Source organism: Protomyctophum bolini (assembly GCF_963924005.1).
Source record: "Protomyctophum bolini genome assembly, chromosome: 8".
Taxonomy (NCBI): Eukaryota; Metazoa; Chordata; class Actinopteri; order Myctophiformes; family Myctophidae; genus Protomyctophum; species Protomyctophum bolini.
In genome coordinates, this window is record NC_137869.1 from 23,280,426 (window position 1) to 23,294,302 (window position 13,877).

Consider the following 13,877-nt stretch of genomic DNA (forward strand, 5'->3'; position numbering starts at 1 on the left):
TGTAATTGATAGTTTTACTGAAATACCTATAATGCTTAGTACTCTCGCTGTATACCTGTAAACGACAAGAATTGCATTAGCACCTTTGAGATATACGATCTGAACGTAATATTTTAAAATAAACTCTTGTGATATGATCTTGTGTCTTGAGTTCTGGAACCAATTAAGTGCCATACTTAAAGGGCAAGACCACTTTTTTGAGGTTTGAGTTTAAAGTTACCTTGCCATGATTGTAACTCCAAAGGTGGACAAGAAATCAAAAGTAATTGCTCCATTGATAAAATTTGATAATTCAAAATATACTCCCCATTGACTTACATTGTAGGCCTATGCTGAAACAGCTCTCAAGTCACTCTTTTAGCACATAAATTAACACAAACAATCCGCAATTTCCGCAATTTCCATTTCCGCAATTTCCTCAATTTCCATTTCCGCAATTTCCATTTCCACCATTTCCGCAATTTCCGCAATTACCATTTCCGCAATTTCCGCAATTTCCATTTCCGCCATTTCCGCCATTTCCGCAATTTCCATTTCCACCATTTCCGCAATTTCCGCAATTACAATTTCCGCAATTTCCATTTCCGCAATTTCCGCAATTTCCGCAATTTCCATTTCCATTTCCAACTATTAATGGCAGCTGGGTTTCATCATTCAAATAAAATAGAATTCTGTCCGTTTAGCTATAAAATTATGTCAGGGAATAGGGATACACAGTATATGTCTTTCATTTGCATTGCATCTCCCCCCCCCCCCCCCAAGCTTTTATTTTCGTTCGAGTAATAGTACAACTCTAATAGTATTACTTATAATAATGTCATTAAAGATAACTTTATTCAGATTTATTTATTTTTATTTCATTTTCCAGATTTTTTTTTCTTCTTTTTTTTAGATTTTCATTGGTGGGCCAGTCATAATGGTCCCGCGGGCCTGATGTGGCCCGCGGGCCTGAGGTTGAGTATCACTGGTCTATGTCATTGTTTTTTTAATAAAAATGTTAACTTCCTCTAATCCTCTTGATTTTACTATTTGAAGATCTGGATCCGGATCCACAGATCCAGTCCTGGTTTTCTTCCTAATAAAAATTGCAAAACGTTTTTATATAATAAATAAATAAATAAAAATAAAATAGTACTCTATAGACTATATTGTCTGAATCAACTTTGGGTTTATTTACGTACTAAAAAAAGAGCTGTTTCAGCGTACAATGTAAGGAGGAGGTGAGGAGCATATTTTGAATTATCAATTTCTAATCATTGGAGCAATTATTTTTGATTTCTTGTCCACATTTGGAGTTACATCATGGCAAGGTAACTACAGTACACAACCCAAACCTCTACCAAAGTGGTCTTTCCCTTTAAATAAGTAAAAATATTCACAAATGTGTTCGCCCTGAAAGAAATATTAGCGCCATAACTCAACAAAGGTGTAGTTTATTAACTTATCCAAACATTGCAAGTATTTAGTACTATTGGGTATATTGGTATTACAGGGGTATTAACATACCGTTGCCATACTGCATCCCAAGCAATATTTGGATAAACACATACATTACAAAAGTCAACTTTAAATATTCCCTTCAAGAAAACTGTATGTAATGAAAACTACAGAATTGGCACAAACATGTTTTTGCAAAAAGGCAAAAGGGAACAAGGTTAAAGTAAAAACAGGAAAAAGTACCTTTTTCAACATTTAGATAAATGAAAAAAAGAGAATAAACTCACAAAACTACAATTGTACAAGCCAAAGGACTAATGTCAACTCTTAGTGCACACGCAGACCGTACAAAGGCGTTTTGTGACACAAAAGGTAAACCTTTCGCAACTTACAGAGAACACAAGAGATAGAGAGAGATGATAAGATGAAGGGAAAGCTGAGCTTGAAACAAGGACAAAAACAGACAACAGAAATTAACCAGCCATCCTCTGGTTCAGACTATACAGCAGAAAGAAGAGGGGGAGACAAAGGTGCATGGAAATAACCAGAATTGCACAGTATGAAAGTCTGAAATCCCTTAGAATGAGCAAGCCAAACCTCCCATGGAACAGAGAAGATACATTCTACTTATTGTCATTGTGTGCGTGAGTGTGAGTGTGTGTGTGTGTGTGTGTGTGTGTGTGTGTGTGTGAATGGAAATGATAATGTATTGATTTTATTTCCGTGTCTGGCTGCCTTTCGCAGCCCATCCCTTACGGGATTATTCAGACACAATTTACACCAAAACACGCTGACACCAAAATATTTAATAAATACAAATGTATGTGTGTGTTGGGGGTAGAATCACCTCATCACCTAAAGCCGTCGTATGAATAGGCCTTAAGAAATAAGTCCCAATGCATATCATGTAGTTGTTATGTGGGATACATTTTAGCGAACATTCTCTTCCAAAAACAACTCGGGGTCCCGAATTCTACTTAGTAATCAACATAAGGCTTTCCTGGGGTGAGTTTCTAATAGAAGCTAGAGTAAAGTTTGCAACAACAATAGAAACTTTCTATTGTTGTTGCAAACTTTACTCTAGCTTTTGAATATATACAGGAAACTGTCCTCAAAGTTTAATTTTCAGATATGGGCAGAGCAGTTCAATACAATACTGTTACACAGCTTGCCTTCTCTTTGATCTTAAGAAAGTATACCTTAAAACCTATGAAACAATTAAATAAAAATGTGGGGAAATGTAATAAATAACTTTAGTCGATTTGGGCCAAATTCCATCATTTCAACAGTAAGCTATTGCTATTCTTGTTATTGTCTTCTAGTCTTCTGGTTACGAAAATGTGTTTTTCGAAAACCACAGGCTTCACTGAATCTCAGAATCCTGGAACAGGTGTTTGTCCCCTATATTAATGCATCACTACGCAATAACTGATACCATATATTTTTACATTGCCTTGTCAAGAGTCAAGACCTACTAACAAATAGTAATTCAATTAAGTGCCATGTAACACAGACTGAATTCTGTAGTTAGAACTACAATAAAGCTACACTGTATAGGTCTGTCATCAGAAATACAACAAACTAAGGTATACAGTAGTAGTATACTGTAGGTATTGCATCTGAAACATCATCAATGGAGACTGACTGTAGAATCATACATACCTACTTGTAAGTATGGTATACAAACAACAATACTGATCCTATCTGGGACATAAACACCGCAGCAACTACGTACTGTACATGAGTAGGAAGAGTGAGTGAGTCATTGATTGATTCAGTATAAGGTGGTGACTAAGCACCAAAGGGCCAGTTCTGTGTTCGATATATCCGAGTAATAAAGCTGAAAATCTGATTTTGGTTGCAGTGAGTACCATCACGTCTTACATTCAGCACTGCCACTGCACCATGTCTTTAAGTAGCAGAATGCACAATTGTAAAGGAAAGAGTTGCAGAAATACCTGCAATAGTGTTTACATTACTTAGTTGTAATGCATATTGCCACAGTATAAAGGCAGAAAACAGGTTCAAATGCATCAATACATTAGCTAATTGATGTTTTTGATTAATATACTGTTTATATTTTATTTTTCAATAGTTGGTTAAAATAGCTATAAGCAATAATTATATCAATTTTTAGGTATTCAGACAGCCAGCAATGGGTTAAACGCTCCCCAACAAAATGTAGTGTCTGTGACACCCATAGTGTATTAAAAGGATAGAGACTGAACCGGAACGATAGCCCCGCCCCCCTGTTATTCATTTCAGTGGAAGTTGCTCAGTGGCGTTTTTTCCCCTGCATTTTTTTCGATTTGGGCACCAAAATTTGGCACCCAAAATGCGGAAGTGCAAATGGGCACTCAATGTTAAACCCCAGCTGCACGGGGTTTCCTAGTCATAATGCCACGGGTCCGCCTGCAGTCCCACCTCTTACCACTAGGGCCCAGTGCTTCAACGTTGGAGAGCTGCACTGGGGGCTTGGTGACACCTCTAGGGTCCGCAATCTGCACAAAGATTTTCCTAGAATCTTTGTCATTGGTTGATCATTTTACGCAGAAAATGACTAACCAATCATGAAGTACACCTAGAGGTGACACAGAGACAACAAAAATGTTGGGAGCGTTTAACCCAAATAAAGTGAAAAGTTAAAAAATAAAATGGGCCCTCCTATTTAAACAATCTCACAACTGTGTAAACTTGGCCTGTTGCGCCTGAATACTGCATTATTTGACTTCCTTCAGCAAAAATGAAAAGAAATGAGCCCCTGCAGGATGGAGGACATTCCCCATACAATATACACACAGTTGAAAAAATGGGCATAACTGAAGCCGTCGGAAAGTTTAGTGTGAATTGTATAATGTAAAACATTCAGCTTTTTATCCTTTTTTAAAGTCATTGAAAGGATAAAGTGAACTTGCAAGCAGTTGAAATTTTGGTTGCCACATTCTTTTTCACATTCAAATCATGTTGCTTCGGGAGCAATATGTTAAATAATCTTTTTTTCTTTCTTTATGAAACAATAAATAAAAAATATAAAATTACCGTACTTTAACGCATTTTGGGCGGGAACCCGTTTTGGTGTTAGCATTACGTTATGCTTTAGCTATTGAAAAATAGCAGATCTACAAGCTCATATAGCGCGCCGCCGAGTGGCAAACTTGCGTGTAGATTTGTTTCCAGTCTTGAAGCATTTCTCCTCCCCTTCATTGTCAACCATGACAAGTCCCGCCCCTGGTTGTGCCCCTCTTCACAACCATTGGTTGCCGTTTCGTGTTTGGACAAAAATCCTTTCTCTCCATCCACTACCATTGAAATAACGTGTTTTTCAGTTGCTTCGTATTTATATTCTGTGCATTCAATTCTTATTTTAAACAAATGGTAAATTGTGGCAATTCTTCCACATTCACGTTTGATCAATCCAAAACATGCTAGTCAACATGTTTAGAATTCCTTATTCCTTATGTCCTTTCAAGTTTCCCAGGGGATGTAGAACATTCAGATGTATTTCCACACCGTGAGATAATGGAGAAGTCCGCCACAGCAAAGCAATTTGTTGATATTTGTTGTTGCCAAGTTTTACAGTTGGCAAATGTTAAGGTCTGGCAATTAAGCACTCGTAATGCCGTGTCAGTGTAAAAAAACATACCACTGAAAAATACTGGCAGTAGCTGAAGGCAGAAAGAATGAATAATAAGAACCCATATGTGATATTATGTTGCTTATATAGCACTCCAGTCATGGAAATTGCACACATCCCTCTGTACCTACACTGTAGAGACAAAAACACATACACTTAAATACACATTTAAAGCAAAACACAATAAACGTAGACGCACCAGCAGCACATTGCTTTCCCCTTTTTGACCACAGCAATGTTGAATGATTCCTGGTTGTTGCTCAATGACATCATAGTACATCGAACCGTTCTCCCCTCGGCTGGTGTGAAGGGGTTATTTCCATCATTTTCAACGGTAGCTAAATGCTGCTATTATTGTTGATGTTGTCTCCCAGTCCTCTGGTTAGGAGAATGCAGTTCTCTGTAAGGTTGCACGGTGGAGGGGCGGGGTGTTGGGGTATGGGCTGACTCTAGCTCCCTCTAACTGCTAGACAGTCGATGGTAAAAGTAGATGTAGCCCAAGTCTTTAGGAGGCCTTTCAGACAAACAAACTTTGTGGTCGTTGTAGATCACCCACCTGGAAGGAGGGAAGGCAGAACATTTGAGGACGGGCCGGCGTTTTCTGTAAATGTCAAATTGTGAGGATTCACCTATTCACCTGCTATGAGGACAAGCAGCATTTCTCTATGTACTGTGAAAATAGCAAACCTACTACCTGCTGTATTAAATATTTGTTTTACATTTGGAAACATTTTGAAAGTTTTCGTCGAATAGAAAAGATAAATAGCTAAAGTAAGATAGATAACAAATACAACATAAATAAATAATACTTGAATTATTATTATTATAACCTCTTTATAGGCTTCCCCAATTTAGCAAAAACTACATAATCATATTCTTCATAATCTATTACAATCAACTGATTGTGAAGTAAATGACTCACCTTCCCTCCTTCTTAATGTGACATACATAATGTCCAGACATTGTGGATGCTCCCATGTGGCTGATGAAAGCAAAGAGCTCATAACCTGAGAAGAACAGAAATCAAACAAAGACTTATGTCATTATATTTGTTAATTAACTGTCAAATGTACAGTATGCTTTCATGGGAGCTCAGTTCTCACTGGCTGAGCTCCTACATAACTCAAACTCTTTAGCTGTTCTGCCTGCTCTAATTGGCAAGTTATGTTTAATGTACCCCCACGTGATGTTTCGTGTTGTTGTTGTCTTGTTGTTTACGAATGGAGACACAGGTTGTGAGAGCAGTGGCAGGACGTGCGCACATGCGTGCGAATGTGCGTGTGTGACGTCCGCTGACAGGTCACAAGCACGTGCATGCGTGTGTGTGTGTGTATGCAAGAGAGAGACGTCTGTGAGTCAGAGGAATACACAGACCCCCCCCAGGGAATACTTTGCGGGCCACTTGGGGGTCCACGGACGACCTGCCTAATAATTATCTGTAATTTTTCGCAGTTTTTGCCAGTTCTGTGCTGTCGTTTTCCATGAAATTTGGCAATATAGTAGAGAGTGTTGTGAGAATCTCTCAATAACTGAAGCTCAGTCATTCGTCAAAGAACCTCTGACCTTTAGATCCCCCAATGAATGAATTATATGATCTGCTAAGATTTTCATAGCCTGGTTAACACCCCGAGCGCATAGGACGAAGTTCAGCGTCTTTTCAATTAGTAACGCCCAGCGCCCAGGATGAAGATTGATCAAAAGGACGGAGATTATTGATATCAAAACCGATCGCATCACTCCACAGGCTGGGAGCGTCTGTTGCGCAACATTCGATGTTCGGGGTGTCAACCATGCATTTCCATTCATTTGTGTGGAGTCTCGACCCCACTAAATGCATGGTTGGCTGCGAGAGTACAGCGTTGACAGACAACCCCTTCAGCCAATCAGTGGAACAAAAAGTGCTCCAACCAGTTATTTAAAGATGAGATGCTGTGAAGAGAGGGGGTTTTAATGGTTTTTATCGCTGTTTGCAGCTATATTATTAATATTTTGTGCCCATCCCAACTTTTTAAGCTCATCCCTTAACCCATTTTGACCTGAGATCAGATTCTAAAAATGTCTTCTACATACTGACATTTTTCTGAAAAAGCTATGTTTCTATGTCAGTCGTTCTTCGATTTTCAAAAATAGCAGACCTACAAGCTCGTAGCGCCCCATGACATGGGGCATAACACTGTATAATCATCGCATTTACAGTAAAATATTGTTTAACCAAATGAAAAATATAAGGGACATGTTTTTTCTTTCTTTTAGTTTATTCACATTCGCAAAATATACACACTAATAGTACATTCACACACAAAACATGCTCCAAACTGTGTAGAACTGATGATAATTTCCAATGTGCTTGCTATGTGACAGCTAACACATTTCAGAAATATAGGTTTGCACTTAAATGCACTGTTAAGATCTCCACAATGAAAACTACGGTCACATATTATAACCTAACCTGAGGTAAACAAGTCTTGTGTTTGTAGAACAGCAGATCCACAAGCTCAAAATGTGACACGTTGTGAGCTTGTAGCTCGACCATGGCCTTGAGGGCACAACACATTTCCTTTAAAGTAACGGCTTTGGACCACCCCCCACAGCAATGACATGATCCCCCCCACAACAGAGGAACGGGACCCAAACCCAAAACAGTTAATGTGTGAGCTTCAACAACTTAAACCCTCAAGTGGTAGAACAAACACAGAAAATAACTCCCCACATCGCGAGGCGTTACAGATTCGCCACCACCGGCCAATGTTCCCTTCAGAAGGGAATGCTAGGGTTCAGGCGATGAGGACAGGTGAGGATGATTAGAGGGCTTGAGGAATATGAAAGTCAGGGGAGTCGAAGAGAAGAGGCCTCTCAGGTGGAGAGGGTTCCTTGTCAGCCTTATGTAACAGCTTGAACAGACCCGTGCCGACGCTCATTGGAATGCCCATGATGATGCACTCAGACACACCACGAACGGAGTCCTTCTGTCCAAAGTAGGCCCCATCAAACAGGATATCTGCTGTTCTCTCAAAGGACGCCAGATTGAGGACACTTTCCCTCATCTTGGCCAAGCCATATCTGGTGATGCCAAGAATTTCCCCCTTATAGGACATGAGGTCTGCTAGGAGCATGACATGGCGTTGGTCGATGCTCAGGCCGTGGTTGCTCATGGTGTACTGGAACTCATTGATAATAGTGGTCCTGGCTGCTTCAATACCCAATGTCTTCTCCACCTCAGGAGCATTGTTTGACGTGGTCCTCCTCCCGTTGATGCCATGCGTTGCCATGACAGCGCGTAGGTTATTCCCCTCCACCAGCAGGTTGTATTTGTTCTTGACACTATGCTCGTCAATGTTGATGACTGCTCTGGCAACCTCAGGGATTCCCTGAACCACCACCTTGAGAAGATTTTCTTTGAGAGACTGCAATACGAAGTACATGGAGCTTTTGCTGTTTTTCCGGGGAGATACGCATACCACCGCCTCGCCGTGTATGGCAATGTGTTCCGGCTTCACGAGCAGTTTAGACATACAGATGGAGTAATGGACAGTTTGTGCATTCACGTCTAGTCGCAGCAGCCTTATCCTCTCCAATGACAACTTCACCCGAATGAAACAGTCATCAGGCAGAAATACCTCCTCTATATACTCTGAAATCTCTCCAAGAACAGTTTTCTCAATCCTTCCCTTCACCAGACGAGCAAAGTCGGCATCATCCTCCGTATCCAGATGGGCACTGATGATTGGCGTGCTAATGTTCTTGGAGGCATTAATGATCTCCTGGATTCGGGGCACACCCAGGGTGATATTCATGGATGCGACTCCAGCAAAGTGGAAGGTTTTCAGAGTCATCTGGGTGCTAGGCTCCCCGATGCTCTGGGCACACAAAGCCCCTACTGCTGAACCTGGCTCCATCTGAGCTCTCATATATTTGTCCTTACATGTTTCCAGGAACTTTTCCAGCTGTGTAGGGGTAATGCGGTCCAGCTGATAGAGGAGCTTTGGCTCTGTACTGCCGTTGTCATTAATGCCATACTTGTCTCTGGTTTTCTTGATACTTTCTGACATACTCTTGATGAACTTCAGAACCCTCTGCAGGAAGCTGACTCTGGGTTGAGTTTTCCCAGGACGTCCGATCTCTTCATGGTGGAGGTGCGCAGGAAATCCCAGCAGGAAGTCCCCTCTCTTCATGGTGAATTCTGCAGTGCGGACCAGCTCGTTCTTACTGAGAGCAGGCTCATGTTGACATGGGTAGACAGCCCGGATGTTGTCTAGCACTCTCTTGAACTCCAACGGTTCATCCTTGCCCTCTAAGGTGGTGGGATCCAAACCGTCACCACCGTAAATGAACTGGACAACGTCCCCTGTGGAGCCGCGCACTGTCTGGTCATACTGACAGCACAGATCCTCCAGGGACTTGGCCAGACGCCTCTGTACGTATCCAGTCTCTGCCGTTTTAACAGCCGTGTCCACCAGACCCTCACGGCCAGCCATGGTGTGGAAGAAGAACTCAGTGGGTGTCAGGCCAGAATAGAAGCTGTTAGCTACAAAACCTTTGGCAGCGGGCAGTTTGGAGTGCTTGCCGAAGTGAGGCAGGGAGCGATTCTCAAAGCCATCAGGCACTCGAGAGCCACTTATAGCCTGTTGACCGACACAAGCGATCATCTGGGAGATATTGATAAAAGAGCCTTTGGAGCCACAAAGGGCCATGATCAGTGGGCTGTTACTCTTGTCTAGCTCCTTCCGGCAGGCACTGCCAGCATGTTCTCTGATGACGGACAGCTCTTTAAGGATGAGATCCTCCAGTGTTTCCTCTGCAGTACAGCCAGGTTTCTGCTGCAGCTTGCCGGTCTTCAGAGCGTCAATGTGCTCGTCACACTTCCTGTAGCCCTCTTCCAGTAGGTCTTGCTTGGCTTTCAGCAGACCCTGGCCTGGCGTCACGTCACCTATACCAATGGAGAAGCCACGGTTGGAGAGGTACACAGGGGCCAGCCTGGCCAGACGGGACATGGCGTTAGCGGCCTCTAGCTGTCCCCAGTCCCTCAGGAGAATGTAAAAGATGTTGTTCTTTGAGCCAGAGCCCAGGATGCCCTTGTCCATGGCACCACACATCAGCTCACTGTTCTGGATGACTACAAATGAGTCATTGGAGCAGAGGTCTTCTCCCCTGCCACAGTACTGCTTTCCCTTGGTTCGAAGGTTGGCCCTGACTGGACATTCCTTACTGGGCTTCAGGATGAGGCTGAATATCTGCTTGCCTGTCCACAGAGCAATGGGCTTCAATATTGCAGGGTGGGGGAGAGCCATCCTGATTTTTTCATCCTTCCCCACCAGGATGGATGCCACTAGCTGACAGGCCTTAGATCTGTCAAAGAAGGTGTCTTTCAGGGTCAAGAGATAGGCTGCTGTCAAGAAGTCCTGAATGGCAGCAATAAGAAGCTCCCCATTTCTTGGAGTTACAAGGTTAGCTTTTGTATCCATCAGGACCAGAGCCTCAGCCTTGGCTTCTTCCGTCTGAGGCAGGTGAAGGTTCATCTCGTCGCCATCAAAGTCAGCATTGTACGGCGTGCACACACACACGTTGAAGCTGAAAGTCCTGTGAGGTTTCACTCTGGCGATGTGGGCCATGATGCTGAGTTTGTGCAGAGATGGCTGTCGGTTGAACAGGACAATGTCTCCGTCTAGTATGTGTCGCTCGACCACGTCACCAAACCTCAGCTCCAGGGCCTTCTTTTCACGGTTGCAGAATTTCAGACACGTTTTTCCAATGTGGCGCTGAACGATATAGTTGGCTCCAGGGTGTACGGCAGGGCCATTACGAACCAGTTTCCTCATAAGTTCCATATTTTCTTTATTTACATTCTCTGGATAAGTCAAGATTTTGGCTACATGCACAGGCACAGCCACCTCATCGATTCTCAGGTTTGGGTCTGGGGAGATCACTGTTCTCCCGGAGAAGTTCACTCTCTTTCCCGAGAGGTTACCTCTGAATCGCCCTTGCTTTCCTTTCAGTCTCTGGACAAAGCCCCTTGGCGTTTTCTTGGGAGCCATGTCGCGCGGGATTCCAGAGTGTTCACCGTCGATGTAGAGAGCACAGTGCAGCTGCAGCCAGTCCCAGTCTTCCATAATCGTCTGGGTCTTTGCTCCTGTCCTACGGTGCTCCTTAATGTTATTGTTGAAGAAGATGATATCTTTGAGCTTCATGGTGAGGTCGTCTTCAGTTGTGCCTGACTTGAGGTCGCTGGACACTGAGGGCCGGATGCAGAGGGGAGGAACCAGGAGGCGGGTGAGAATCAGGTCGGCAGGCTTCCCCGCCTCAGGGTTCATTAGCAGCAGTGGGACATCCTCAGCAGGGATACTCTTGAACAGGTTCAGCACTATCAGAGGGTTTAGCATCTCCTGTGCCCTGGGGAGAAAAGCTTCCAGTTCCTTGTTGTGCTCTATGGCGGTGTTAAATGACTGGATGAAATCCGACACGAACGGTTTCACCACCTTCTGGGTGGTTTTATACTTCTCGTGGATGATCTTTAAGAAGCTCAACTTTTTCACCGGTCCATTGAATGCGTTACAGTTTAGACAGATTGTCCTTTTGCGGCATTTGTCAGAGATCTTTTTCAAGTCTTTCTTCTTTTGAAAATAAACCAGATTGGGACTTCTCAAAGACTCCATGAACTGGAGTTTCTCGTCCTTTGTCAGCATGATGTGGGAACATGTCTTACAGATCATATGTAGGATTCCTACGATGGCTTTGAAATAGCCAACATGGAAGCATGGCAGCTCAAGGTCCAGGTAGCCATAATGTCCTGAACAATCGTCTCGATTCTTCCCACACGTCTCACAGGGACGGTTCTTCTCACTGGTGCCCATACGGTGGTCCAACACTCCATAGGGAAGTGGGGTGCGCATGGTGTCCTGGCTGTACAGGTTCATATTGACCACCTGGATGTGTGCCTGCTGACGCATCTCCTCTGCAGACTTCATCCCAAAGCAGATGTGGCTTATTTTCTTAGCCACATCCGTCTCCCTGAACTGTTCCTTCACCATGTTTGCCGTTGCTGTCGCTTTGATACCACCAGAGAAACAACAATTGTATTTTAATATTTTGTGAAAGCGTAGCAGTTGCCACTTGTCCCCCTCAAGACAACAATAAACTTAAGAACAGATAGTGAGCATGCAGCTGAAATCACAGGTAGCCTATAAGAAATCACAACTGATTCCTACACAAGGGATATGTATTCTAACCAAGAGAGATGTGCTCAGTGGAACTCATACCACCGTCAGGCCAGGTGGACCTCCATATTTGGGCAAGTATGATGTTAGTTATCTATGACATATCTATGATGTAAGTTAAATATTTAAAGGTACAGTAGTGTACGTGATTTTCTTTGGTTAAAATAAGTGTTAAAAAGCTCTATATTGTGATAGTGCTCATTGCTATAGTGTTTGTTCAGTAACAGGAGTCTATGATTACTATATTGATGACATCAGGGATCTCCATATATGGGCATAAAAGGTGTCTGCCTTTTTTGACGGACAGACAGGTACAACAGGTACTCTGACAACGTTTACAACGGGTATTGAATCAAGCGTTATTCATAGTCTGGATTTTCGGTGGTGGGGTGACCACCGAACTACAACATGACGTCACGAGCCGCGGTGAAGAGCAAACCACCGCCACCGCCCCAGCCCTTCTCTCTGTTTTTACTCACCACCACTCAACGTTATTTCAGCTCCTGTGGTCAGCTCACCACCGGAGCGGTGGTCACCTTACCACCGAAAATCCAGACTATGAATGAGCCTTAACACGGTGGGGAATGCATTCCCAACTTGCATTGTTCCCCAATTGCATTGCAATATGCCCATATATGAGGATCTAGTTATTCTGAACCGCCAATCCGACCAATATATCCATATATTGGTCGGATTGGGTATATATACTGATGACATCAGTGATCTCCATATATGGGCATAAAAGGGTGCAAGGACCCACTGTGATTGGCCAGTACACACTTTGAGTGGCAGTTGAGGTTAACACCAAAAAATTACACTTGAAGTGAGGGGCGCTCTTATCATCATACATCACATGCTCAGCCTATCAAATCATCACTATGTGGTACACACAAACAACACAAAACTGGCCAATCAAATCATCACAAATGTGCTACACACAAACACACAAAGCTGGGCATAGGAGGGCCCTCAAAAATATGATTTACGATCGGGAACAAAACTCGAATGGCGCTGAGTCGACTCAAGCAAACTCCGCAATATATGGCACGGCGACTTGCTCAAAAAGTCAAAGTCATACGATTTGTCACACACGTTACCGCAGTGAAATTTGTTCTCCGCATTTGACCCATCTCTTGGAGCGGTGAGGCCCAGCCAAGGAGCGGTGAGCTGCAGCCGTGCAAATCATTTGATTAGTTGATTTGACCCCCCAATCCAACCCTTTGATGCTGAGTGCCAAGCAGGGAGGCATTGGGTCCCATTTTTACAGTCTTTGGTATGACCCGGCTGGGGATCGAACCCCGACCTCCCAGTTTCAGGACGATCACTCGGCAGTGCCTGTCGTGACTCAAGTTCGTTTGAGATGGCGTGCCTCCGTCACGGTCGAAAACTATACTTTATCGGCCCCAAAAATGTTCTGCAGTCGTTATAGACAAGAGGCAGTTCCGTGTTCGTCACAGAAGCAGGGCGTGGTTATAGCAAAAGCGGTTTAGGCTTTTGAATGACGCGACACCACGCGGACAAACAGGTACAACAAGTACTCTGACAATGGATATTACGAAACCAGATGGGGTATGCATTCACAACTTGCATTGTTC

At 43.3% G+C, this 13,877-nt stretch overlaps 2 protein-coding genes across 6 annotated transcripts in view; both read right to left on the reverse strand.

Annotated features, from left to right (window-relative positions):
- Positions 1 to 1,417: 1,417 nt before the first annotated feature.
- The window catches only part of usp13 (ubiquitin specific peptidase 13), a 43,083-nt gene continuing 30,623 nt past the window's right edge, over positions 1,418 to 13,877 (reverse strand). For 3 of the 5 annotated variants that reach the window (XM_080770321.1, XM_080770320.1, XM_080770319.1), the window contains exons 20-21: positions 5,994 to 6,078; positions 1,418 to 5,627 (exon numbers count right to left, since the gene is read on the reverse strand). In XM_080770321.1, the coding sequence (XP_080626447.1) occupies positions 5,531 to 5,627; positions 5,994 to 6,078 (182 nt within the window). In that variant the 3' untranslated portion in view covers positions 1,418 to 5,530. The remainder of the gene's footprint in view (positions 5,628 to 5,993; positions 6,079 to 13,877) is intronic. The other 2 variants (XR_013964511.1, XR_013964512.1) reach the window with 2 other exon arrangements.
- Positions 7,873 to 12,096, reverse strand: LOC308320023 (DNA-directed RNA polymerase III subunit RPC1-like; the record flags this gene model as incomplete). Its single annotated transcript, XM_080770318.1, has 1 exon — positions 7,873 to 12,096. One exon carries the CDS (start codon positions 12,094 to 12,096, stop codon positions 7,873 to 7,875), a length of 4,224 nt encoding a protein of 1,407 aa, XP_080626444.1.